This window comes from Chenopodium album, chromosome 4 (genome assembly GCF_948465745.1).
Source record: "Chenopodium album chromosome 4, dcCheAlbu1.1, whole genome shotgun sequence".
Taxonomy (NCBI): domain Eukaryota; kingdom Viridiplantae; phylum Streptophyta; class Magnoliopsida; order Caryophyllales; family Amaranthaceae; genus Chenopodium; species Chenopodium album.
In genome coordinates this window covers 57,395,480-57,421,196 of record NC_137837.1, presented here as the reverse complement: position 1 = coordinate 57,421,196, position 25,717 = coordinate 57,395,480, and the positions used below count along the sequence as shown (strand labels likewise).

Here is a 25,717-nt window from a genome sequence, read left to right as displayed (position 1 = left end):
TTGGAATCTAGAGGGTTTAAGCTAAGTCGGAGTAAGACTGAATATTTGGTATGTCGTTTTGGCACTCAGAGGGGGACAAGCAATGAAGTGGTGAGTTTGGATGGAAAGGATTTGACCATGAGTGAATGTTTTAAGTACCTAGGGTCGATCATCCAGAAGAATGGTGACATTGATCAAGACGTGACCCACAGGATTAAGTCAGGGTGGCTTAAATGGAGAGCGGCCACGGGAGTGTTATGCGACCGCAGCATTCCCTTAAAGTTGAAGGGAAAATTCTACAGGACTGCCATAAGACCAGTGTTGCTCTATGGTACAGAATGTTGGGCTTCTAAGAAAGAGCATATTAAAAAGATGGAGGTTACGGAAATGCGCATGTTAAGGTGGATGTGTGGAAACACTTTAAGAGATAGAATCAGAAATGAGGTTATTCGCAAGAAAGTAGGTGTGGCGGGCATTGTAGATAAATTAAGGGAAAATCGTCTGCGTTGGTTTGGACATGTAAGACGGAGACCCGAGGGTGCACCGGTGCGAAGAGTGGAAGAGTGGGACCATGGAGGGATTAAACGAGGAAGAGGGAGACCAAAGATGACTTGGTTGGAAGGAGTGAGGAAGGATATGAAGTGCATGGATTTACGTGAGGATGAAGTTTTGGATCGTAAGGGATGGAGGAGAAAGATTTATGTTGATGACTACACGGAATAATCAAATTTGGTTCATGTTAGCCGACCCCACTTTTGGGATTAAGGCTTTGATTGATTGATTGATTGATTGAACAACATTCTCATTTATAAGTATTTGCAAAAGACTAATTCTTCTTTGAATGGTTTGAAAATATGATTTATGGGAATTCAAATTGTGCAAATTTTGTCAAAGAATAAAGAGGAAGATGAAGTGCTTGCATTTTTTTTTTTTTTTTTCCGAAATCCCTATTTGATCCGATAAATTTAATTAAGTTTTCTTGAACTTGTTTGTGGGTTAGGTAATGACCTAAATAAATACAGGCAATGACCTAACCACAAACAAATTAAAAAAATCGCAGATCCCGATTCTGGATAAAACAAGTTTGCAAAAAAAAAAATAAAAAAATCTAACTCTAAATTGTAGAGTACACCCTCGTTATCCATCGGTCTTCATAAAAATTGAGAGATTTGTGCTTTAAATCATTGTAATACACGCTATTTTCATTCTCAAAACTATCAAACAACATGATTTTTACATAAATCAAAATTATCAATCGAACCCTAAAACGAAATTTGTATATGGATCATGAAGGCAGATTGAAAACCCAATAAATCCAATGTTTGGACAGAATTTTTTGGTCGGAATTTTGGTTTGAATTGCGAAGAGATTATACAGGATTTTGAGGGTCGTTAATTTATATCATGAATGAAGAAAAGGGTGAACAATAATAATTTTTTTATTTTCCAAATTTTAATTATAATTTAATTTTCGAAAATGGTTTTAGAAAGATAAAAATAGATTTTTAAAAACTATAATTACGTATTCTTTAAAAAATACATGTATTTATAATTACAAATACATGTATAGTACATTTAGGCTTTTAAAAATAATAAAAAATTGACCAATCATAACATGACACATCATCATGTTATGGTGTCATTTTTTGAAAAATGACATAGTAGAATCATCATGTTATGTTATGGTGGCTTACCCTTACCCAGACATGTAAAAAAAACAAAAAAAAAAAAAAAAAAAATGAAAGAAAGAAAAATTCCTCCTATCTTGCATAATGAATGCTGTATTTAAATTGCTATCACTATAAAAACTAAATTGTTGGTTTAACTTCATTTGGCGAAGAAGCGTCATATTTTTCCAGCTCCATCCCTGCCCCCCCCCCCCCCCCCTCCTCTTTCTCGGCAAGGACGATAGGTAAAAAGCCTCAAAACATAACACCTCAGAACAATTGAAAATCATTTATAGAGAATTTAGATGGCTAACCGGAAATGATAGATACAAAACAACTTTCCATTCAGTCCAAGATAGTGCTGTCACCTGAGATTAAGCAAAACTTGGTTACAACATGCAGCATCAGCAAAGAGAACAAACAAATTGATGGAAATAACAGTAGTGAATTGTTACCAACTTACAGAGAACAGAGCTGATAATGGTTGAACATACAAAATTAGTATGTGAAGAAGCATGGTCAGTATGATAGAACCTACCAGCCACAAGTTGGTCCAGGGAGGTATAACACTGAACAAGAAACCAAATCATAACGATTAGTCACCATAAAATTGTCCACAGTCTGACAATAATTACAAGGGTAGTTACCATCCAGTAACCACAATACATGTGTTAAACATTAATATAATGTCAGGGTGAATATTCTTTAAAAATGCAAAAACCATATTTACAAAGCCATATTGCTGGATGTTTTTTTCCCCCTTTCTTCAACTATGTTTTCTCTCCCACCCAAAAAAAGTTACACATGATTGGGCATCCAGTAGAGTTAAAAGGGGAGATAATATGAGAAACAGATGAATTATGAATACCACATGATAAGAAAACAATTAGAAGTTTAGAACCTCTTACATTCTCTTGAGTCTTGACAATATATTTTCAGACAATCTGTTCTTTGTTTTCATGAGGGTGATTAGGATGAAAAGCAATAACAGAATCTTTAAAGACTCTGTAACATATCTTCAGGATGAGGAGAGTTGAGTATTCAGTGTCTCTTTTGATACATGATCAAAAGCCTCTTTTTTGATAATTTCCACAACAATCAGAATGAAATCTGTAACATTTGTTTCCGAAGGGGTGCCGGATCACCCTCTTTATGACTGCTTTTTCCCCCCCTCAAATTTTATTAATGAGATTCATGGTGTTGAAAGACCAGAAATAAAAATGGTGAATGAAAAGGAATAAAACTGCAATAATATTTCTAATGTACATGATGACATGATATAATTTAGAATGAGTACAACAGCAACAAATATAGAAAATAAACTTAAGTCAAACTAAATACTTACAGAAGAGATTGATTTTCACTCAGGTTATTTAGTGCATTGAACATCTCTACCACAACAAGTACTGTCATTGAAACAGTAGATGGATGCTGATCATCAAATATGCTGCATGGATATGTTGTCTGCCTCATATGACAGGTGTCAAAGTTCATCTGGTACAGGAAAGAGGCAGCATCATGATCCCACAAAAGAGCACAAGTGAAAGCAGCAAGAATAACAACATAGACCAGAGTATTATAACTGGTTATGTTGCACATAGTAACAGGGTAAAAATCGAAAAAAAAAAAAAAAACTGAGATATTTTATGGAGTGAAAAAGTATTGTTTATTGGATAATACAGAAACTGTACACCTAAGCTATTAGCACTACCATGTATACGTGTGTAGGGCAGAGAGATCTATCCTCATGTGAAAGCTATAATAAAACTTCTTCAATGAGGAAAAAAAGGAGAGAATGCTCATTTTCGTCTCACGGTAGGTAATTGCTACTCGCTTTGTTCATCATCCTACTTTAATTCGTTTGGGTATTGATAAACAAGTGCAAAAATTGTTCTAATAATTGGGGCTTTTATTTCATAGTAGAAATTTATGTAATTAATTGAGGGATATTGCGCCATTAGACCGTTAAATCCTCAATAAGTTGTAATTTCAAATTTGTTTGGGTTCTTCCTCTTGTTTTCATGTCAGATTTCCAAATCTGAACAAGAAGCAGGCAAGAACCCTTGCCAAAGGCAGCCTGAGGCACGCACCTAGGCTCACCTTATGGCAGTGGCGGAGCCAGAAATTTTAAACCGGGGGGACAATGGAAGACATCGCATGACGTGACAAAAATGTTAGGAAAAAAAATTGACACAAAAATAATTAAATAGCTAAAGTTGAATACTTGACATGTAAATAGTTATTAAGTAGTCGGAAAAAATGATGATTTCCTTCGGATATCATTCTTTCTAGTAGGAATTTTCGAAGATCAAGTTGTTTTCATGTTGTCTTAGATTAGTTTCAATTAAGTGAATCATTTGGCATGTCATGAATCAATTACTAATTTACCATATATAATTTCACAATCAAACCATCAAACAACTTAAATTAAATAACTAGTAAGTTAACAACTGAAAAACCTTTATATTCTAATAGAATAACATAATTTTATACTCAGTAATATCTAATTCAAGCAATGTGGGATTTAAATTTCAACATACACCTCAAGTAATAATCCAATATATACATACAAATTTTTATCATTCAAACAATTAGAAATTACTCCATATTATAACTGTAGAAAATATAGTATGAATTTTATATAGTAGTTAACTAACTAATGATTGCAAAAAAAAAAAAAAATCTTAATATAAATACAAGTTAGAAAAAAAAATGATTAAAAAAGGTTTTTTTTTTTTTGAAAAACCTGATTTTTTTTTTTTTTTTTTTTTTTTAAGTGGGGGGACAGCTGTCCCCCCTTGTACCCCCCTCCCTCCGCCACTGCCTTATGGACCGCACTGCACCCAGACATTGGCCAAGCTGATTTACCAGGCGGTATGACTCACCAAGCGCCTAGGAGTCCACAAGAGAGATTGTACGGCAAGGGAACATAATTAATATCAAAGACGCTTACCAGTTCACTATACGGAAGCCTGGGTCCGGTATCAGCATAGACAAACCACCATATGAAACCTGCAACAGTGGCAAGGCCGACATACGCTGCGATAAATATAGAAGGGAAAAAGGTTACGAAACTATTTCTTCTTTATCTGATCCATAGTAATATCAAGAATCAAAAGATAATTTCCAAAAGAGTTACAAAAGCCATATATCTACACAATCAACCCAGACCTCCACTCTTCTTCCCCCCCCCCCCCCCCACCCCCAATGTCCGAACCGAAAATAATACAAATAAAATAATACACTCCATAAGCATATACTTTATTCAAAAGTAAATCAGAAGTGACTGATAATTCATATGCAACAGATAAAAATACAATATCTTACTTGCTTGAGAATTGGGATGTAAGCTAATTTGCTAAATCACATAAAGGATAAAACAAATTCTTCCTTGTTAATGCGGCAACATTAAACTTCTTATGCAAAGTAATATCTTCACCCGTGATCACAGCAGAAAGCAAAGCACAAACACATAATACACAGCTGACTAACACATGTAAGCATAAATGACGAAAAAAAATTACCTCCAATGACTACATAACGGAAAAACAACCAGCCACTAACAACTGCTTCACCAACCTGCAGGTTTGACAATATAATACACCCACTTCAGAGCAATGCATTATTGACAATATAAAACATTATGGCTGGAGTGCTGGATAATATATGAAAGTTTTTTTTTTTTTTTCCACATAAACGGACATTCAAAGATTTCAAACAACTGAGAATTGAATGTCCTATAAATTTTTCAGTGGAAAGGACAGGGATAACATGTATCCAATTTTTTCTCTACATCATGTCAGCTTAAACTGGTCTTTAAACTCAATGGTCAAGAGCAAAGAATTAAAGGATTTGTCCTAGTACTCAAAGGAACCAGTTCAGCCTCTTCAAGCCTGTGGTATAATAATTAATATCCTTAGTTCCTTTGCAGTCCTTGTTTTAGACATCGGTTACTACGTGACATTAGAGTCACAAAGTATTATTTTGTATTCATGGATAAACAACCACTGGTACTACCAAGCAATCTTGACATAAACTTTTCCAACCAAGGAATGATAGAACAACTTGGGAACTCACTAACAAGGATTCTGTTTCGAAGGATTTATTAACAAGGATTTTTACTAAGCTTCTAAATCATTAATCCAGCACATTTACCTTACGGGGTTTGGATTTCATCACATCCGAGTCTTGTTTGTTGAAACCTATAGCAGTTGCAGGTAACCCATCGGTAACTAAATTAACCCATAGCAGCTGAACCTGAGATTTAACAAGTAATAGATGTTAAATTCAACGTGCATAACAACGTATGCATCTAAGAGTCCTCAATAATCGGCAACCATCAAAGCCCCACTAACAGAAAAATTAAGACCAATGTTTTAGCAAGAAATTGTGCAATTTGCATATCAAATATTTAAATAAAATCCAATATATTTTAAAAAAAGATTAAAAACTAGAATTGAGATAGCACAATCTTGATCTAAAGAATAAAAAAAATTCAGACTTTTTCAGCTTTTTTAATTAACACATCACACATATTACTATCATTCATCATCAATTGTTATATATTTCAAAATTATTCTCATCAGTAATCCAAAAACCAGGAAAATGAACAGCACTGTCATCAACAGAATGAATATATTAAATTTTCACAGGCCTTTGCAAAGGCTTCAATTTGATTCCAATTGGATAAGAAGGCACTTAATTTTTCAATAGTAGTCATACTAAGTAACAAAGGAAACTAAAGTCTAGAATATAGAAGCCAAAACAAGCCCATTAAACTCAAAAGGGCCATTATAATTTAACCACATCAATGAACTCATCAACTGTTAGAAAAGAGATTGCTGATTGAGATACAAAGTGTATAATAAAAACAAAATATTAGCATATTAGTTAAAGCGAGACAAAATGAATAAATGATTAGCAATTAGAGTAAGAATTAGATAAATTACTTGCTTCTTCGGTTTTTTTTTTTTTTTTTTTTTTTTTTTTTTTTTTTTTTTTTTTTTTTTTTTTTCTTTTCTTTTTCTCCTGTTTGAAACCAGTAATATTCTTGTTATTTTCAATTCCATGTCAGATATTTGAGTTATTAAGAAAAGTCTTACAATTGCTTAGAAAATATATATACTCCGAGCAAAATATACTACTAGTCTACTATGGTCTATAAAAAAATATATACTCCAAGCAAAATATCTCACTATGGTTTATCAAATATATATACTCCAAGCAAAATACCCTACTATGATTTATCAAATATAAATACTCCGAGCAAATATCCTACAGCATCCCACCCAAGACTGCTAGCAGGGTTGGCCCACAAGCAAGCCAACAAAACAGTCCCAAATTGTCTTTGATCTAATATTTTGAAGGCATAAACACCAAAATGTATATAATGCATCCCTAGAAGAAACTTGTCCCCAAATCTTCATTTCCAAAGTGGAGCATGATATTGATTAACATTAACATAAGCACAATGCCTAATTTGCGTCAGATGGATGAGGTAAAATGTATGCACCCTTGCCCTTAAAATAACAAAGTTGTTTCATGTAGACCCTTTTGTTGCCACTTTACCAAGAAATAAGTTCATAAAGTTTAACGAGGCATTCAATTAATTTCATTGTAATTACAACGTCAAAAAAAAAAAAAAAAAAAAATTGACTCAATTTGACAGAGAACGAAAAGATTGATAGAATAATATCAATTACGCTTTCAGGACAATTATCAGCACAATTAACAAAAGAACATTAAATGCTTATCAGTTATAGACTCACAGGCACAAGGGTGTCAGGGATTCCAAGTACGGCTGCTACAAATATACACACTACTTCACCAATATTTGAAGAGATCATGTATCTGATGAACTGCTTTGTGTTATTATATATAGCCCTCCCCTCAGCAACAGCCTGTAATTGATTCAGCAAAATGAAAAGCTAAATCACAGTGATTTAGTTATTTTTTAGTTATTATAAATCAAATAGGAAAAAGAAAAAAATACCGCAACAATAGTGGCAAAATTGTCATCAGCCAAAACCATGTCCGATGCACTCTGCATTGGGAAAGTAGATAAACACTTAATAAAATGTTGACTTGAATTAAATATTAACAAATAAATAAATAACCAAAAAAAAAAAAAAAAAAAAAAAAAAAAACATAAAGCCAATTACTAGATCACACCAACATCTAACTGAAAATATGTCACACAATCAACTGTGAAGGCCAGAGGATATTTGAAAGATACATTGAATGAGATCTATGAAAACTGCATAAGTAATTGGAGCATATGATTATATTTAACACTCAAATCCACAAGAATAGAGCGTTGAGAAATCAATACTCAAGAGGGGTGACCCCAGATCCACCTTTACTCAAGAAGTATCCATCAAAAAGAGGAAAAAAGGTTGTGTAATGCAATTTATCTTCCAAGCTGGATGAGTGTGCTCAACGAAAGAAGCAGGAGGAAGGGCTGCAGCTTTTGTCTTAAAGGCAATGCTGATGCGTGGCATGGAATCTATCTGATTGGAAAGAAGAGATTTGGGTCCAATTCAAAAGATATAAAGGAGACATCTTAGAGTTATATATACTCTATGGGTGTTGTCTAAGATGACATCTTCTCCGCAGTTGAGAATCTTAATTTACTCTCTGTTAGTCATGTACTCATGCGAAAAGGATGGGAAATACAGTTATTCATCTAGTAATTTATATTATAACTCATTCTCTTCTGCAAGGTATCAATGGTTGAATGAAATACTCCCCCCACCCCTAATTTCATAATTAAAATAAAATAAAATTAAAAGGAATGAAAGGAAAGTCGAATGTCATGGTCCGACTCTAAGTCCCTTGTGTCAGCCTCAATGAGTGGGCATAGTGGCGACAAAGGGGGATCTCATAGGCAACCTCGCCAGCCTTCCATAAAGATTTTGGGCATGGCATTTATTTTTAATGAACATTCAATCAACAGTACAATATAGCAATAATAGGCACGGGGCTCATATAAGCAATTCATCCATACAAAGGCTTGTGCTCTCATTCAAGCATCACAAAACAATCTTTGAAGCACTAGAGCAACACCATTTCTTTGTTGCTTTTATATTTCAATGCTTAGCCAATTCATGAGCCACAAAAAATGAAGCAATTTCAACAGGAGTGAGCAGCATGCAGTGGCAAAGAGACAACACACAATATGCAGGAAAACGAAAATTTCTGTTGCACCCACCAAAAATAAGTAAGGAAGGAATTCTTCAGTCTTAAAAGGTTTTCAAACGCTTTGCTGACAATCATTTTCCAAATTTGACAGAATCAATCCATCAGAGCCTTAACCCCATAAGTGGGGTCGACTAAGTTTGACAGAATGTTGATCATATATACTGGGTAGGGAAAACTTTGTCATTAACGACAGTCTTTGTTCTATGGAAGTAACAGAAGACACAAAGATCTCTGATGACGCATTTTCCAACGGTCTTACGCTCCCGAAAAGATAAGATGCATGCCCTATTTCTATACAACTGGACAGAACAGAAAGGAATTTCTGCAAGAATACATTTCACAATATTTTGTATATGAATTTATAAAATTTCAGGCAGGATGGTAATGCAGGTAACAGATGTGGCTTACCTTAGCAACAGCGGTTCCAGAACCCATAGAAATTCCTATGTCGGCTTTCTTTAATGCAGGAGCATCATTGACTCCATCACCAGTCATTGCAACCTGAAACAAAATTACAAGAACAATGCAAAAATAAATTACATTAGATGAGCTTGGAACTTATAATACTGGTTGCTGGAACTGATGATTTAAGTTCTTCACTGCTACACATTTTTTGTAGAACAAAATTCTGCAAGAACCCACAGAGATACAGGGTGGACGCACACATTCACACATATATTTGCAAGTGGGTGGGAGGGGGGTGGGGGGAGACCATAGAACCTAGATATATAGGATTAGTTGTCAAGAATGCATCAAAGGATTTGCCCACATTTTCCACTACCGATCGACCTTACCATTCCTTCAAGATATATTGTGGTAAAATAAAATGTAAATAATTAAGAAAGTACAGATAAGTATTGCATGAAACTAATTCTGGTCGCTGGAGATTGATGATTTAAGTTTTTCATTGCTCACATTTTTTTTCTAAAAGAAATAAAAATGAAAAATCTTCAAGAACCCAAAAAAAGACACAGGCACACGCATATCCATATACTTGCACACACATTCACACATTAGTTTGTGAAGGAAGAGAGGGGGAGGGGGGGGGGGGGGGGGAGGGGGAGGGAAAAACCCTAAAATCTAGATATACAGGATGAGTTGTCCTGAATGTATCAAGGGCTTCATCCACATTTTTCACACCAATCCTCTATCTACACAGCCCACGTGACCTTACCGTTCCTTCAATATACTTTATGGTATAAAATTTAAATTTTTACGGAAATAAAAACAATAGTACAACACTATAACCACATAGTATGCGTCAAATGCCTCATATTGCCTAGGACAAGAGCATCTCTAGAGGCATTGTAATGATGTTGATGTTAGAAAATAGGGGCAACTCTGGTAGAGCCACTATCAGATCTTTGGATAATTTTTTATGGGTAATCAATCAGTATTACCAAATTCTTCATGAATAATTAATGGCCATAGAGGCGTGGGCGCGCCCACACACACACACACCAACCATAAAACAGGGAGCAATTAGGTAAGATAGGAGACCCTTTTCCAAGAATCCTATTAAAACTCCCATCTTTGATGGCACAAGAAAGCTTAGTGTTCTCTAATATCCTTATCCTCTCCTCTCTAAAAGTCTCTCAAATAAATTATTATTAAATCCCGATAATAACCAAGGATTGTATCTCCTTGTTGCAGATGTATGTGACCCTCTAAGACATAAGAGATTAGAGCCTTCCCTCACAAATAAAACTAGCTCATTAAGACTCATCCCACAACAAGAGAAATAAATGAAGAATGGTGGGGGAGAATATTAAACAAAAGAAAAATAAAAATTTAAAGGGGGTGCTTAGTAATTTTTGCACATAAACTGTTGCGTTATGTCATTTAGCACTTACATATAGAATTTGTGAGAATTAAAATGAGAAATTTGGCCATCCAAATCTAAATGCCAAGAATATATATAAAACCCCAAACTGCAAGGTCTCTAGGGGAAGCCCTAACTACTACGATATCACCTACTGCTCATGTCATATTGTTATGGCAAATCTAACAAGACCTCACAAGATTATAATTTTTCTAAGCTATAAACCATCAAAGCTAGTATAAGTAAAACATGCGAATAATGCAAAAGTTAAAGTGCTGCAAGTAAAAAGAAACAAAGGAAGCATGTACCATTCAAGAATATCTTACCACTTCATTTTGATTTTGCAAGGCTTCAACCAGCATTCTCTTGTGAGAAGGTTCAACCCTAAAAATGTCATGTAAGGATGTCAGATTAATTAGAATTGCAAGGCGAATAGAGTAAGTGAAACTTTCACGCAAAAATATACATAAAAAATAGAAAAATAACACTAAAGAAAGTGTTAAAATACAAAATGGACACTTTGACAAGAAGCATCAATTTGCTTAATTAAACTTCAACATTCAGCCTTTCAAGATTTCCCATATGTCTGAATCGACGAGCTTTCTACTAATTAGTGAGTAGTGCAAAGCTTAGAATTACTTTCAAACAATAAATCTATTTTAGAGCAAGAAAGGGAACAAGGACACATAGATCAAACAATAGTGTCACATTACACATTTATAAATTCCCCTAAGATTTGACAGACATCTGAAAAATTTATTTGTACCTTGTAAAGAGAGCCATACGTTGCAATGCTATTGTCTTCTGCAAAGCTGGAAGTTCTTCAAATTCAGATGCTGTAAAAGAGTGCCCAACAAAATCTCCAAGGTGATCAAAAGCTCCTATCTTGCGGCATAATGATTCAGCAGTTGCCTAAGGTTGATAGTCAAATTACAAAACCAAAATTAGAAACCTGTGACATGTAATAAATCAAACAGCCGCCTTTTCTTTTTCTCATTTTCTTCTTTTGACTTCATCTTTTTCTTTTTACTTCTTGTTTCTTTTTTGGGGGAGAAAAATAATATGAATAAGAAAATTGAAAATACCTTATTGTCCCCCGTTACAACTATGACCCGTATTCCTGCAGTCATACATGCCAGTATGGCATTTCGCACTTCTTCTCTTGGTGGATCAAGCATTCCCACCTAACCACAAGATGGAAGCTTAATGTAGAAGATAGACAAACTTTACAAGCATGCACACAAGGAAGAGATCAAACATTCCCACCTAACCACCCTAATCCGCTGGAAACTTTCCAAAGAACCCCCTAAAACCAGTCCCAGCAAAAAGAACCAATTACCCTAAACAACACTCCAACCACCCGAAAAAAAACCTACAAACCCTAAAATTTCGAAAAAGCAATAATAAAGAAAAATAGAAATCAACCTTTCTGTATCATCAATTATGGTATTATATGGTCAAATTCAACCATGAAAATTCCAGATATGGAGTTTTAATGTTCGAATTTGACCTTAACAACCAACCTTTTAACAGAGGTGGTGGAACAATAAAGAAGATAGCAGGAGACAGTAGGGACGAGAATGGGGGGAAGCAGAGGTGGCAATGAAAAAGGGGGTGGCTGTGACGGCGATGAGAAAGGGAGGTGGCTGTTGCAGCGACGAGAATGGGGCGACAGTGACAGGACTGGTGGCAAAAGGAGAATATCACCCAAATAACAAATGATATCAAACGGAATTACTTTGCATTTCCCTTCTATCCCTTTCTTGATTCCATACCCTTTACTCCGTGCGAACCAAGCGCCCCCTTAGTCTTAAGGTAGAGAATCGAACCAAACGCAAGCTCTTTAAAGGTTCATAAGCATTTATCTTTTGGACAACATTATTAGTTCCACTATATGTCCACAAATCTAAGTAAGTAAACAATTATAAATTAGTTCATACTTCAAAGAGATGATGAGATAGACTAAGCAACAAATATGTGAAACGTCAGCCAACAAACAAATAGCATGATCAAAATCAAAATCCATTCAAAATTTACCAAGGGGAAGAAGTCAATAAGAATTGGGTCTAACAAATTAACATAGGAAATCATAATCATCAAAGCCACACCACAATGAGCAAACTAGTAAACATCAGCAGATAAGCATAGTGAAAAAATGTGGAAAATTACAACGAAAGCATACCATCCCAATAAATGTTAGGTCTTTCTCGTCATCATAAGAGAGAACATGTTGATCCATGGGCAAACTTTTGACAGCCAAAGCAAGGCATCTCAAAGTTTCTTTTCCTGCAAAACTATTATAAAGGTATAGGTCATTTTTAAAACAAATCCCTAAAACTATATAAGTGAACTTGTAGAAACATAAAACTTCAGGAACATTTTAAACTGAATACTGCGAAGTAAGACTAAATAACATTTTACATGGAACAAAGAAAACAGATAGAAATGTAGGATTTTCAATGGCGTCTGTGCAAATAAAGTGCAAACGAAGCTGGGCTTACTGAAGTATATAATCCTACAGTACCCCTCTTGATGATAGTGTTTAGGTGAAGGAAGTTAGGCTGCATTTTGAGCAATAGAAGACGACAAATTCATGAAAAGATATATCAGATTAGGCGCAGGATTAAAGATATGGGAAGGAACAAAAATACTTTTTATTGTATGGAAGGAACATAACAAAGGAATTTCAAACACTCAGGTTACAGCTTAAAGATCAGTGATAGAGAAAAAGAAGAAAGCAGGAAAGTCAAGCAAAATTAAACTGGAGAACTGATGAAGACACAATCAAAAAATTTATTGTGATGAAGGTATACAAGATGATTTCGGTATATATGTTGCATTGGTGAGCCATGATGGGATATATATTCATACATACATACATACATAAATTTATGCAAGTTTGTCAGTTTATGACATAATGAGTAAACCTGTTAAATTTTGCCTCTAACTCAGCTCGAATCTCAGCCGTCAATGGTATAATTGAACCATTGTCATTGCAGAGAATACTCGTGCATCTTGAAATTATGCTCTCTGGAGCACCTTTAGAAAACATTGTTGTAGATTGTTTATGACTGCAAAGCACACTCATCATTTTGCGATCACGAGAAAATTCTAGTGCAGAGATCTGAAAGACATTTATATTAGTGTCAACAGTCAAGTAGTATCCTTAATTCTTTGGAAAAAAAACTCTAAAAAGATACATATAACAGAGCTTTAGATTACGTGTAGAAAGTTTAGAACCAAAGGGAAGAAGATTCAGTCACAGTCGTTCAGACGTGCAAGTTTCACAGACTGGTATGCAATCAGTGTACATCCGCTCTAGGGGGTCCTCCAAGAAGTAGAATGTCAAAACAATCTACTTCTGCAGATCTACTGCTCAAGAACGTGGATCTTGTTTTGACGTAACAATAAGTATATTTTTATTTATCTTTTTATTTGTATTTTACTCCGCATTGGCTTAGGTTACTTTCAAATTTAAACTAGGGTCCTTGGGATTGGAGGGGAAGGTGAGGGAATCCCCACAACCAAATTGCTAGTTGCGGGTTTCCCACAATCTCATAGTTGTAAGATACAATCCTTATCAAACCAAGTACTACTTGGTTCCTAAGATGGTTTTATTGTAAAAACAACAATATGGAATAAGGTTTTCATTAGTTTTTGATGGTGGGATGATTTCTCTTTTAAACTTTGGAAAGGAAACTATAAACCCCGAAAACATGTAATAAAAAATAAAGTTAATGAATTCGGCATAAAAAGAGAAAGAGAAGCACTGGAGAAACGATATAGGTACATAAGCATACCTTCTTGAATAGATTCTCCCAATATCGATTACAATAAGACGCTCGTTCATGCTTGCTTAACATATTCAAGGCAGATGGCATAGAATCGAAGCCTGGAATTCCAATCTGAATAATGATTCATTAAAAAAAAAAATTTTAAAAAAAAATAAATTAATTTTTCATCATATGCTATGAACAAAACGTTAAGATACATGCAAAACGAGCACAAGTGCAACAGTAAATATTTGCAATATTCATATAATGTACACGCCAACCACCTTTTCAGCCAATACACGAAGTGCCACTTCTGTAGACTCTCCTATCTTTTCATAGGCTCCTTTGTCTGGGTTATACTGCAGTGAAGACTCATTGCACATGGCTGAACACATGGCTATGTGAAGAAGGCAAGGCTGCTGTGAAGGCAAGTCAATCTGCAACAGATCCATCAGTCATAAATCAATTAAAGCTACTTGTCATTCATCCAATAAACTGTAGTAATTTTCAATACAACTATTTTAAGGGGAGGAAAAATAAAATAAAAAAAAAACCGCCAGACTGAACAGTAAATGTAGAATAAATAATAAGCTACCACTAAGATCTTATCTTTAAAGCCAAAGTACAGAAAGCATGCTCTTCATCCAACATTGAGTTAATTACTTTGTACTTATGTAATTGAGTCATGGACTCATAGAGTATCAAATTATTTGCTTTCCTTGACACCCTAGATGAATAAGGAAATCCATGTCAGAATTATAATATGAAAAACAACCTACATTTATAAAAACATTCATATCAATTCCAAATGTAAACCTCACTGAAATTGTAAATCTATGCTCTGAAATTCTGAATGTTCTACTGCATGAGCCTTAAGCATACCGCTGAGGTAAACTGTAAATCATTACCACGTATCATCATAAATGGAATGTCACTCGTTGAAGAATTCTGTTTTTAATTTTTATTTCTTAATAATATATTGTGTTTCCACTTAGAAATACAAGAATGTTACCACAAGAGCAAGACATACATGAATTCCCATAACATAGAAGAAAACCGACAAATTTATCAGATTTCTTAAACACGTCCCCCCAACAAAAACAATCAAATAGTGAAAGTAGGTTGGATTCTGTACCATCATGCACAGGCCTAGCTAAAAGCAATTTGAAATAATTTAAGCATTCCTTTATCAACAATGAACCAGCAGACTGACTACAAAAATTTCTCCCATCCAGAAGTCAGAAATATAAGTGGTTTACTCAAGGACTAAGGTTCTTCAATTGACCTTTTTGTAACATAAAATTCATTCACTATGACATTAACGAAATGAAAGCTATAATACCAAAAAATAAAAATATAAATAAAAAAATAAAAACATAGTAAAGATTCCACCCTGTAAACAAAGATGTGAAGAAAGAGTTTACCCGGACACCATCATCGTTAAAAATTGCCCCTTCAGGGGCATATGTTGTCCCATCAACCGCATATTCTGATGTAACAGAACTATGGTGTGCAGAATGAAGAACACAGATCTGCAAGAAACAATTTAAAGAAGCAAACCATCAAACTTAGGTGTTGTAATCCCCCATATTTTTAAAATATATTATAAATGAAATTATATATTATTTATAATATTTATTTGTATTTTTCCGGAATTTAATTTCAAAAGTTTCAATTTTTAATTTTGGGTCGAAAATTATTTTGGTACAAATTTTTATACATACCTTCATTCTATAATTTATGTCCAACAAACAAACCTAACCCACTTTACTTACTTAATTGGCCCATTAATTTTGAGGCTCAATTTTACTACTTACCATACACCACTCTCTCTCCTATAAATACCCCATACATCCCCAAATTTTTCCCCACACAAAAAGGTTAGTAAACTCTCTTCTCTTTATTTTATTTCTCTTATTTTCCCTTTATTTTTCTTTTCTTTTATTTTTTTTCCCTTTTTTTCTTTTCCCTTTTCCTTTTCTTTTCTTTTTTTTTACTTCTTTCCCTTTCCTCCTCCTTCACGTGAGGAAATCCTCACTCACACCACCTGCCGCCCAGCCACCTCCGGCGCACCCCCCCTGCCGCCGCCGGCGACCCTGCCGGCCCACCAGCCCAGCCACCACCGTGGCCTTCCTTTTCTCTTTCCTCCTTTGTTTCATTATTTTTGCTTAATGTTTATTTAATTATTTTGGGTTTTGATTTTATAGTATAAAGATTATATTTTTAGTATCAAAATCATGTTTTTGATAGTTTAAAGTTATAATTTCAGATTATAATTGTTATTAGGAAAATTTGAATTTTAGTACCTCGAATATGGGGGTAATTGAATTTTAGTACCTATCTAAAATTTTATTTTAAATTAGTACCTCAAAAATGACTAAACTATAGATATCAGTACCTCTGTCCATGTTCCGTTAAGTTTTCCGTTAGTGGGGCCCATTATCTAATTATTTAATAATTTAATTTATTAAAAAAAAAAGAAAAAACATTTTATAAAAAAAAAATAAATAAAAAAATAATTAAAAAAAAAAAAAACAGCCACACCGGCGCTGGCCACCCCTTCCCCGAAACCCTAGCGCAACCACCACCATCTTCCCTCCCTTTCTCGTTCCTGGCCGCGGCACCCCACCCCCTCCCTTTCCCTTTCCCTCCCTGTTTTCCCTTCCTCGTTCCTGGCCGCGGCGATGTGGTGGATTTCAGATAAGGTGGGTTTCGAATTTGGGGTTTTAGGGTTCGTCGGTTGTGGGTTTTAAGGGTTTCTGGGTTCGTCGGTTGTGCGGTGGTGGGTTTTAGGGGTTTCTGGGTTCGTCGGTTGTGGGGTGGTGGGTTTCTGGGTTCGTCGGTGGTGGGGTTGTGGGTTTCGGGGGTTCGTAGGTGGTGGGGTGTGGTGGGTTTCTGGTTTCGGGTGTTCGTGGGTGGTGGGTTTATGGCACCCCTGGGCTTCCTGCCTGCCCGCGGCGGCAGCTGCTGTGGCTGGGCTTTGCTCCAGAGAAGGGGAAAACAGGGAGGGAAACGGAAGGGGTGGCCGGCGCCGGTGCCAGGGGAATTCGGCCACCAACAGCCGGAAGCCGGCGCCGGTGTCAGTGGCTGTTTTTATTTTATTTTTTTATTTTTTAAAGTTTTTTTTTTAATAAAATGTTTTTTCTTTTTTTTTTTTAATAAATTAAATTATTAAATAATTAGATAATGGGCCCCACTAACGGAAAACTTAACGGAACTAGACGGAGGTACTGAAACCTATAGTTTTGTCATTTTGGAGGTACTAATTTAAAATAAAATTTTAGATGGGTACTAAAATTCAATTACCCCCATATTCGAGGTACCAAAATCCAAATTTTCCTTGTTATTATAATTTTCAGATTTTATGAATTATAAACCTAGGGTTTCAATTTATTCAAATTGGGATTTTAGGGTTCTAATGAGCAATTAATTTGGGGCTTTTATTCCTATTGTTTTTCTATTGATTAATTAAGCATAAAAACATGTTTTTAATGAAGTTTAAGGAGTTTTAATCTAAATTATAATGCTGGAAATTTGGTTAAGTATTAATTTATTGTTGTTGGTTGTTTTCTAGGAAGTGATTATTCCTCAAGAGACTTCTAAGTGATTAAAAGTGGCACAAAGGATTGTTTATACGAGGTACGTACATGTCTACTTCGTTGTAAGTAGTATCATGTTTAGGTACCAAAGAAAAGAACTTAGTTTCATGATTAGAGAACACTTGGATGAAAATTGTTTGGTTTTACATTTAATTAATTCATGTGCTTATGTTTATGAGACATGTTTTGGTGAATTGATTATGTTTGTGTGGAATTATGGATGCAAACATGTTGAATCATATTGGATTAATTGTTTGTATGGAATGTTGATACAAGCATATTTTTATTGGATTGGTTTGTTAACCACATTTGGATTATTAAAGGATTGAAATTGAATGGTTTAAGTGGAATGAATTTATTAATTATTCCACAAGGTTGTTATTTATTTTATTACTCAATCATGAATTGTTAGTATGTTGAGTAAAGGTGGATTAAGCCGAAATGGCTAGGTGAGTTGACTATGTTCAACAATTTGGATAATTTGGAAGTTTAATGAAATTAAAGGTCAATTTGTGATGTGATCACCATTGTCCTAAATAAGATTAAAAGTAAATTGATGTATGATTTTTATGTATGGTTTATTGGATTGAGTCGGCTATTAATTAAAATTGTAATCACGTAAAGTGAAACATGGATGAGCAATAAAACTCTAGAAAGCGTGCACTTCTAGAGTATTGACAATTATTGGTTGGGGTACACGGTGGTAGCCTGTGGCTTTCCAAGGCTTGTTTGATCAACATGTTCTCTTTTCTTTTGGTATTTACATTTTATTTTATAATGAAAGTTAGATGGGATCCTAGACTAACTTTGTGAGAATGGAGTCGCGCCCATTCTTGCATCGCGCTAAACTTTTATTTTAAATGGTCATTTGGGACCAAAATGATTTGGTGGATTGGACAACCTCGTCTATTGCTTACTCCAAATTAAATTAATTAAACTAAATTAATTAAATTAAATATAAAGAGTCAAGTGTTTAGAATTGGTTAGAAAGTATGTTGAGTCAATTGAATTGTTTAAGTGTGGAGTCTTGATTAATGAATTCAAGTTGTATGTTTATTTACTTTAATTAGTTGAGCATGTTAGATTTTGTGCATTGTAGCTTGTATGTACTCAGCTTTGCTGATTGCGTGCTTTTGTGTGTTTTCTTTTGGTCATGGCTTTCGCCTTTCAATGACCCTGTGATGATCCAATTATTACACTTGTATTATTGGGGAGCAGTATTGCACAGGTTAGCTTGATGATGTGAAGTTCGATGATTTGACATACGCATTGTCAAAGGGATTGGTGTGATTGAGAGTATTCGTTCTTTGTGTTGAACTTATTTATGTTTTACTACTTTTTATATTTTGGGACTTTGATTATTGGTTTGGTTTTAAATAAGGGCCTTTATGGTTCCAATTTGTAAGCTTTGACTTATTGGTTTTCTAAATTATATTATTTTAATATTTAAGTTGGATTTCCGCTGCAATACTTTGATAAAGCTTTAACGTTTTAACACGTGGCGGTAACATGCCAATGGTTCTCCTCTATTTTTAGTTAAAGTAAGTGGTTTGGAAAAGGGAGAATTATTGGGGTGTTATAGGTGTCCCATGGGCGATTAGCTTACAATTATCCAGCATAAGTTTTTCAGAAAATTGCATTGGCTCTATACAACTAAGTTATTTTGATTCTTCATTTTGTCTTACACACCTATGTCGGACACTCGACAGTCCAACAAGAGTATGAAATTCTTACTCAACACTTCTATGCTTGCCAGGAACTTTAACTATCTAAAACCACATAGTCATTGAAGAAGAAATGTTCAAATAAAAGGAAGCCAAAGAAAATATGTAAAATACGTGTTCCCAATGGGCTTCGGATAAGCACATCAATAAGAATTAATAATCAAATCAACGTAAAATGTGTAGGTGACTTTTGGTTGGGGTATTTAGGAAAGGACAAGGGAATCAAAACAGCTGATTCCCAATATTGATGTTTGTATTGACATGTAGGTCATTCCCTTTCCCCTCTCAATTCACCAAAAGTCAAAGTTGATCCCCCCCCCCCAAGGTATTTGGATTCCCTTTCTTTAGCCACCACCACATTACACCAACCACAGCCACCCTCACCACCGCCAGCATCTTACTGCCATCACCCTACTGCCGCCACCTCACTGCCAGTGCTGGCGTCAGCGCCCTGACTTCCACCATAACCACCCTAGAATATCCACCCCGCCCACCGAAACCACCAATTACTAACCTCCACCTTGTGAAACACAACCCCGCCACCTGAAACCCTACCCACATTCAAAAAAACAACCCCGCCCATTTAAAAACCCACCCCCACTCCCCATAAACACTACCTCACCCACCCGAACACCTAAAATCCACAACACCCAAACCCAAAACTAGCTTAGGTCTAGAAGATTATTCATGATAAGAAAAGAGAGAGAAAGAGAGAGTAAGCAGGGGTGGCGGCGGCACCAAGGGGAGGAGTGGCGGTAGAGGCAGTGACTTTGGGAGTAAAGGGCACCAGCGGCAGTGGAAGAATTAATGGGACAGTGGTGGTTGTACTGTGGTTTCTGATTTAGGGTGATGGTAGTAGTTGAAAGGAAAGGAAATGGTTGTTTAAAACAAACAACTACCTAAATCTAAAGGTTTTGGTGAACATTTTGCTTGTTTCTCTTTCTTATGCTCATTCCCTTTCCCTTTGTTAAGCCAAACACCCCCAAAATGTATTTAAGAATCAGAGTTCATTTGAAACAATCTTCTTATAACAAAATATATTCCATTATAACATGATCACGCCCAGTCCAATTTTAGGACAATGTTGATGTCACACACCTGGAAGTGTACCCACATCCAACACTTTTATATGATAGGGAATTCAATGATCACTGGATATAGACATACAAGATTCAATTTTCTTATCAGCAGAAAGAGATATTATGCGAGACACCCTTGACTATTAGCAAGTATCTAAGAACTTATCTGTCACGAATGTTCGTAACATGATAATATACACAGTTCTTTGGATCCAACAAAAAACAATGGTTCTTGTATTATTTGTTTAGTATTATCAACCTGCTGCAATAAGATTGAATCAATTAACAATGGAATGCTCCTGTATCTCTTATGATTCAGATTCTTGAGATATGTTGATTAAAGAGGTTAATTTATCATATGAATTAAATTCAAACGTACCTTAGAGACAGACATCATATTCGTTGTCAGAGTACCAGTTTTGTCACTACAAATCACAGTAGTACAGCCAAGGGTCTCTACTGATGGCAAAGACCTTACAATCGCATTCAACCTGGCCATTCTTTTCGTGCCAAGAGCCAGACACCTTCAAAATGAAAATAGACTTGTAAACAACATTCTGAAGCCAATCCATACATTAAAGATTAATCAGTGAGGCAAACATGATAAAAGCTCTATACGCACGTTGTAACAACAGCTGGAAGCCCTTCCGGAATAGCCGCAACTGCCAATGCCACTGCAATCTAGCAAATAACAAAGGAGGTCACTCAAAAAAAAAAAAAGGAATTTTTTTTTTTTAATAAAATAAAACTAAAATGCTACTTTCAAACCCTGAAACATCAGCAGGAATAGAAATTATGATTCCTTTTGCAAAAATCTTTACACATCATCAAAATTACAAACATGTCCCTTCTAATCTTTATGATGTTCTAAGGAAAATCAGAGATAATTGGTGTCATCAAGTACAATCCAAATATAAAATGTGGTAACTTGATACAAAGTAACGAAACTATCAGTTATGAGGCCCAGTCCACTTATAAATTTTGGTTACTTAGAGGTTAATATAAAAAATTGGAACACGAGATAACAAGTTTTTTTTTTCTTTTGTTTATATCTCCTCTGTTCCCTTTATATTGCACCATTTACTCATTTGAAACCTTCACACACTAGGTTGGTGATCGGATAGGTTGGTGGGTGGTGGTGTAGGTAATTGGGTTGGCTAGGCGGTGGTGTCGGTGTGGTTTGGTGGTTTTGAGGAGAGAGAAAGTAATTGGAGAAAAAAGGGGGAAAAAGAAAGGAAGGGTGTCGGCACGGGACCATCACGTGTTGTTTAACGCCCGAGTCAATCTCCCTAAAACCGCCCTAAGGTGTGTTCTCGCAAAAAAAAAAATCTGATTTTAGGTGTGTTTTAACAAAAAAAAAAAATTATAAGTTGTTTTTTCACAACAAAAGGGTTATAAAAGGTGTTATTAGACAAATTTTCCTTAAATAATTCAATAAAAAGAAACATTCCTATATGTCTGGTCACTCCAATTTGAGACACAGCATCCATACAAACGGCTTCCTCAAATTAACGTAAATCAAAAGAGCCCTAAAGAGCCCTTAACACAGAAAACATCATGCCAAAAATGACACAATGGAAGATATCTCCACAATCAATAATCTGTTCTGGACCTATTTGATCAGTCAGGTCCGGGTCCAGTTAATGCAAAACTGGTCCTATCTCCAGGTCCTTAAATTTTAAATTTCCGGTTTAGTCTTAAACTGGTGAGAAACTATTAGTTCGCATCAAACCCAAAGATACTATCAATGAAAACAATCAAAAGTCTCCAACATACATCAAACAAATTCTTCAATAACTTGATAACAACTCAAAATACAAGGATCAGTTGATGCTCAACTACATCAAATCAACAATTCATAGACATTATTTGAGCATGTATGAATTTATAGCCTGGAATGGTATAAGCTCAACCATAAATGATTACCTTAAAATAATGGATAGCTCCTCGTAGAAAGCCGCCATGAGAAGGATCACGGAAATGACCAATATTAACAACCCACACTAGTATACAGATACCTGCTATAACCTAAAAGTGTAGAAAACGCATTTGTTTAGATAAGAAAAGATAACTTATCTAGAAGGAAATGCAGAATTACAAAGGTGGGACAAGAAGCCCACCAAAAATAAAGGAAAAAATATACTTCCTCCGTTCCCCTAATATTGCAACAGTTGGACATTCACACAATTCATCCAATCTCTTTTGACCATCGATGGTGATTCATAAATAAGGAACAATTGTCTTGTGGGATATTGTTAAATTCATCTCTATTTATGTTTGTAATATAATTTTTTACTTACTGAAGTTTAACAATATTAAGAGTTAAAGTTGTGTATTGGGAAGCGTAAAAACTCAACATTTTGCAATATTAGGGGAATAAAGAAACATGTTTCATTATCATATCAACCCAAGGAACACACCATGTATATGGGAGAAAATAATGCTAGATACACCACTCTTTCCATAAACTAACCAAAAAAAAGAAGACACTTTATCACAAAAAATCCTATTATGCCTTTCCAACATCCGCATAAACAAAAAAACAGCCTCTCACTGGCTTTCAGCCTCCCAAACTTTATGGTATCAGTAAAGCCCAATAAAAAGTAAAGGAGAAAACAAATGAGTTCCTAAAAAACTGTAAAGACTCTGCTACAAAATAGACAATGCCTAACATGGAAAAACAAATTATTCCCTGTTTCCTCACTAGCATGATATAAAATGCACACAGAGATAATGCCTAGCTCAGTCTACCAACTGCAATTTCTCGTTTTCCAGTTCTCTAAGGTACAGCCCACACAAGCTTCCAGCCACTAAAGAACCTTAACTTTCCATTTAATGGAACGACTAAGAGAAAATGAATTTAGATTTATTTATAAGTGGTTATAAAAAGGAGAGAAAAGGAGCACACAAAGAATTTAGCATCCCTCAGTCTCCTACCTTAGGAATCTGACAAAAATATAAAAATAAATAAATAAAATAAAAATTAAAAAAAAATTTAAAAAAAAAAACAAGGGACACAGATAGACAAGATTCACATTATGTGATTAATAAAGGGCGGAATATTCATTTTCTAAAGGAAGCACAAAGTAGCTTTGTTGTTATTCTTCTGTAGTATAAATTTTTTGATAGTTAGAAACTTGAAGCATGTACCTTGGCCAAGAATGAACCAAACTCATCCAGTTTCTTTTTCAACGGTGTCACTTCCTGCAATAAATGGTGTGCATTTGTGCATCAACTCCCTTAGAAAATAATGCATCAGACTTTTCCACACAAAGAAGAAGATAATTCTCCATAAAAGATGCTTTAAGGCATGTTGTCTTCCATCAAAGAAACTCACATCATCTGTTCTCAACATTGAATCACGTATGCTGCCCATAGCAGTATTAGAGCCAACACCAGTCACAATAGCTCTTCCACGACCAGCAACTACAACTGTACCCTAACAATTTATGTATAGAGATAAGAATAACAAAGAGTATGGTTTACCTCAAAATGGCAATCTATAATCTATAGTAACAAAAATACACAATTCTAATGCTTTTTCATTGTCCCTTTTGGGGAAAAGTGGAAAAAATTACATATGTTTTACAACTTTCTTCGTGTTTTCCCAATTACACATCTCCATTTCAAGTAAATTTTACTCTCTTCGTCACAATTAATAATTACCCACTTCACTTTCTCTATAATAGCATTTTCTCTTAAGCTTTTACAAATTATCTGTTTAACAAAAAAGAAGTTTATTCTATTCACTTTAACAACTATTTTAGTTGTCCCTTTTTGTTTGCATCATTGAGGTTTTGTAACTTTTTAGATTTTTTGTTATCAACAGTATGTTACGAACTCAAGGGGACAAACCAAAAGGAAAGAAGGGAAAACAAAGCAAGGCAAAGGGAGTATCGATAATATTAGTGCCTAAAGCAAACGTGAAAATTTTATTGGGATACGATCATGCAATAACCTAATAAGTGACTAGAAGTGTCATTCAAAGCAATACATACTTGTTTCATATGTTAAATAAAATCATGAAGTGCATTTGACAACATTAGAGGACCAAGTCCATATTTGACTCAAACATTACTCATATGCAGGAGTTGCAACAATTTCCTTTTACATTGGTCTCATAATAATTGCAACACTTCTTTGTTAAGGATCCACTATTATTCTATTATTTCTCTCTCCCACTAACCCCACTTGCACAAGTACTTTATTATTTCCCTCCTACTAACCCCATTTACACTACTTTTTTTTTATTATTTCTCTCGACTACTAACAAGTAAATATCCCCACCAACTATACTCTTTATATTACAATATTCCCCCTTTGGTCCCCACCATATAATTTTCCTAAAATTTTGTGCAATGCCTAGTTTTGATATTATCACGAAACGAAGGAAGTAATAAAATTGGTCGCCAGATTTATGTATCTTTAATATTTAAACAAAACTAGATTTATATTGTCAGGTAATTTATAGGATTAAGGTAAATGGTTGTTATTGAGTTGTGATGTTGTGTCACATTTATCAAAATAGAACACTTAATGGGTGTATTGCACTTTTCTTAAGCCCTTATATTTTTCATTCCTAAGTCAAATTTGGTTTATTCGATCATCATGGAATCATATTCTCATGTATAAATGACAAGAACCTATGCATAAACCATATTCATTCAAGTTGTCCATCTTGGTTGTCTAATCATTAAATCCTTGCAATAGGTTTCCATATTTCTCTAAAATACTTGGTAGCGACTCCCTACTTGTCCCTAATTGATACAAAAGTAAATCCTACGCCAATTAAATTCATGTGTGCATACTGCACATCAATAGTAGGCCCAAACCCTCACACAACCCACAAGACTCTAACTAGCATAACCAAAAAAT

At 34.9% G+C, this 25,717-nt stretch overlaps 1 protein-coding gene across 4 annotated transcripts in view; it reads right to left on the bottom strand.

Moving 5' to 3' along the window:
* LOC145629148 (calcium-transporting ATPase 3, endoplasmic reticulum-type-like) overlaps positions 1 to 25,717 on the bottom strand; it is a 48,225-nt gene that overhangs the window by 5,142 nt on the left and 17,366 nt on the right. For 3 of the 4 annotated variants that reach the window (XM_081681682.1, XM_081681681.1, XM_081681680.1), the window contains 22 exons: positions 24,180 to 24,281; positions 23,993 to 24,046; positions 22,769 to 22,870; positions 21,465 to 21,523; positions 21,222 to 21,366; positions 15,865 to 15,972; positions 14,725 to 14,877; positions 14,468 to 14,572; positions 13,595 to 13,791; positions 12,850 to 12,961; positions 11,753 to 11,851; positions 11,434 to 11,579; positions 10,994 to 11,051; positions 9,254 to 9,346; positions 7,638 to 7,688; positions 7,414 to 7,545; positions 5,801 to 5,902; positions 5,170 to 5,224; positions 4,599 to 4,684; positions 2,991 to 3,139; positions 2,109 to 2,214; positions 1,960 to 2,013 (listed from right to left, as the gene is read on the bottom strand). In XM_081681682.1, coding sequence (XP_081537808.1) covers positions 1,960 to 2,013; positions 2,109 to 2,214; positions 2,991 to 3,139; positions 4,599 to 4,684; positions 5,170 to 5,224; positions 5,801 to 5,902; positions 7,414 to 7,545; positions 7,638 to 7,688; positions 9,254 to 9,346; positions 10,994 to 11,051; positions 11,434 to 11,579; positions 11,753 to 11,851; positions 12,850 to 12,961; positions 13,595 to 13,791; positions 14,468 to 14,572; positions 14,725 to 14,877; positions 15,865 to 15,972; positions 21,222 to 21,366; positions 21,465 to 21,523; positions 22,769 to 22,870; positions 23,993 to 24,046; positions 24,180 to 24,281 — 2,268 coding nt within the window. The remainder of the gene's footprint in view (positions 1 to 1,959; positions 2,014 to 2,108; positions 2,215 to 2,990; positions 3,140 to 4,598; positions 4,685 to 5,169; positions 5,225 to 5,800; positions 5,903 to 7,413; positions 7,546 to 7,637; positions 7,689 to 9,253; positions 9,347 to 10,993; positions 11,052 to 11,433; positions 11,580 to 11,752; positions 11,852 to 12,849; positions 12,962 to 13,594; positions 13,792 to 14,467; positions 14,573 to 14,724; positions 14,878 to 15,864; positions 15,973 to 21,221; positions 21,367 to 21,464; positions 21,524 to 22,768; positions 22,871 to 23,992; positions 24,047 to 24,179; positions 24,282 to 25,717) is intronic. The other variant, XM_081681683.1, reaches the window with a different exon arrangement.